General features: G+C 46.2%; 1 protein-coding gene across 1 annotated transcript; it reads left to right on the top strand.

The window, feature by feature from the left end:
- Positions 1-324: 324 nt before the first annotated feature.
- Positions 325-1,518, top strand: LOC141485205 (uncharacterized). Its single transcript, XM_074181469.1, has 2 exons — positions 325-743; positions 807-1,518. Exons 1-2 carry the CDS (start codon positions 325-327, stop codon positions 1,516-1,518), a joined length of 1,131 nt encoding a protein of 376 aa, XP_074037570.1.
- The last annotated feature ends 847 nt before the right edge of the window (positions 1,519-2,365 follow it).

Below are 2,365 nucleotides of genomic sequence, written 5' to 3'. Positions count from 1 at the left end.
ACCAACATGGTGAATGTATTCCCTCGTTAGGTTAGGTTAATAGCTACGTTAGGTTAGCTGCATACTTACGTTAGGTTAGGTGTTAGGTTAGTATTCCCTCGTTAGGTTAGGTTAATAGTTACTGTAGGTTAGGTTAGGTTAGGTTAGGTTAGGTTAGGTTAGGTTAGGTTAGGTTAGGTGTTCGGTTGCATAGCGGTAGGTTAGAGTACCAGGTTAGGTTACGTTAATACATACGATAGGTTAGGTGTTCGGTTGCATAGCGGTAGGTTAGCGTACTAGGTTAGGTTACGTTAATACGTTAGGTTAGGTGTTCGGTTGCATATTATGTTACGAACGCGCGCGCGAAGAGGGCGTAGATGTCTCTCCAGATGTCCCGCCTACCTGGGGCCGGAGGCCCCACCCACCTGGGCGGAGCCCAGGCAGTGGGCGGGGCCCGTTAGGGCCACCCCCCCCCCGTCGCCACCAACTTTTCGGATACCCCGCCCCTTTCCGAAGCCCCGCCCCCTTTCCGAAGCCCCGCCCCTCCCCTCCCCGAAGCCCCGCCCCCCGACTCCCAACATTTGCGCATGTACACCCCTACCCTCATCGCGCATGTGCGCTCCCACCATTTTCCCACCGCTCACGCATCGAAGTCGATACCCTCCGGAGAGCACTCCACAACATTCAGTTCGAGAAGTCATCTCATCGAGAGCAGTCCACTCCACAACAAGGCAGTACGTTCCAACGACCAACTTGATATTTGAGTAAGTAAATTAGGAATGTTATTTTTTATATCAACTAACTTTGTATTATTTCTTCTTTTTCAGAATGGCAACCAATACACAGGAGGTGAATAATGCTGTGGCGTCTATTCTGCCGGTGTCCGCTGACCAGGAGGAGGCAGCATCTTCGAGAGCGGTGACGGTTGACCAGCCAACCACTTCGCGTTCGCGAGTTAGGTGCAGATCTTCTAGCCCTGACTTATTCGAGGAGGAGGAGGAAGTCAGGGCTGTGAAGAAGGTTTGCCAACGACCTGCAGCAAAGGTTGGTCCTATTTCAAAGTACCGAGCTACTTGCAATAGGACTAATCCTTATGCAGGTAGTTTTTCGACCTCTCGTAAGAGGGCCTCCACACCAGCAGCAGCACCAGCAGCAGTGGAAATTCCGAGGAGTCCTTCTCCGGAGTTGGTGATATTGTCGCCGTTGGTGACGCGACTACCACCGCTGCCAGCGACACCGGCGGATCCTGAGGTGTTGGTGCCACAGCCTATCGGAGAGGTTAGTGAAAAGATGAGTGTTTTTCTGCAGAGATGCAAGAAAGCAGAACGAGCTGCCCGATCTAGCGAGGCCGCGTTGGTTACCATGAAGCGACAAATGGCTGAAATGGATAACCGACGGAGGGAAATCCAAAAGGAAATGGCCGAAATAGATCGGAATTATGCATCTCTGCAGGAAAGGTGTAAAGCAGAGACCTCTTCGATAAAGCTGTACAAAAAAATAGTGACAGTTATGGACACTCTTTTTGTAGATGAAGTGTAAATGTAAGATTAGTTTTAGGTTAGTTAGGAGTATTTAATTATGGTAGTTTTAAGTTTATATTTGTTAAGTTTATATTGAATAAAGGAAAAGGAAGTGAAATAAAGGGTGTACACTGTTTTTTGGTTTGGTACACATTGAACAATGCGATGGTTGGAGCATTTTTCTTCACTTCCTCTTATTATTATTATTATTTTTTTTATTTCAATTCCAAGTTCTTCTAGACAAATACCTCACATCAATTTTTGTGTCCTCTAATCACTTGTAAATAATTTCATGTGAAGAAAATTTAAAAAATAAAAAATAGACATGTTTCATAGTGAAATCGACAAGTATATTTCATTTGTATTTTATCCATTCAAGTATCTCTTTCATTGAATATGTCTTATGTCACTTTGCAATTTACCCCTACTCATTGAATATGTCTTATGTCACACTACAATTTACCCCTACTCAATGTTCCACTCCTCTCCCACTCCCTCTCGAAAGTATAAAAGTAGAAATCATCTGATGAAACATTCAGTTGATCAGCTAGCATCGAGATGGAACCCGATTCAACCTCCGAACCCTATAGCTGCCCGGATCAGGGGTACAACTTCAATTACTGGGATAACAGCCAGGTACAGGTAGTCTCTTCCACCACGGAACCCCACAGTCCGCCATACGAATACCGGGATCACGACATCAGGATGCAAGTTCAACATGTCACTGGCAGTGACGAAGGACACTTGGATGACTCGGAATATCCAGATCCTGACGGATGGTGGGACCCTGCTTATGATGACATTGTCCCAATGAGTAGCGACGACGATGATGATGACGACGACGACTCTGGTGATGATGCTGATGA

The sequence above is a fragment of the Leptinotarsa decemlineata genome, unplaced genomic scaffold, assembly GCF_025532065.1.
Source record: "Leptinotarsa decemlineata unplaced genomic scaffold, Ldec_3_MD MMD2_tig00026314_RagTag_RagTag, whole genome shotgun sequence".
Taxonomy (NCBI): Eukaryota; Metazoa; Arthropoda; class Insecta; order Coleoptera; family Chrysomelidae; genus Leptinotarsa; species Leptinotarsa decemlineata.
This window is presented reverse-complemented; position numbering and strand designations above follow the sequence as displayed.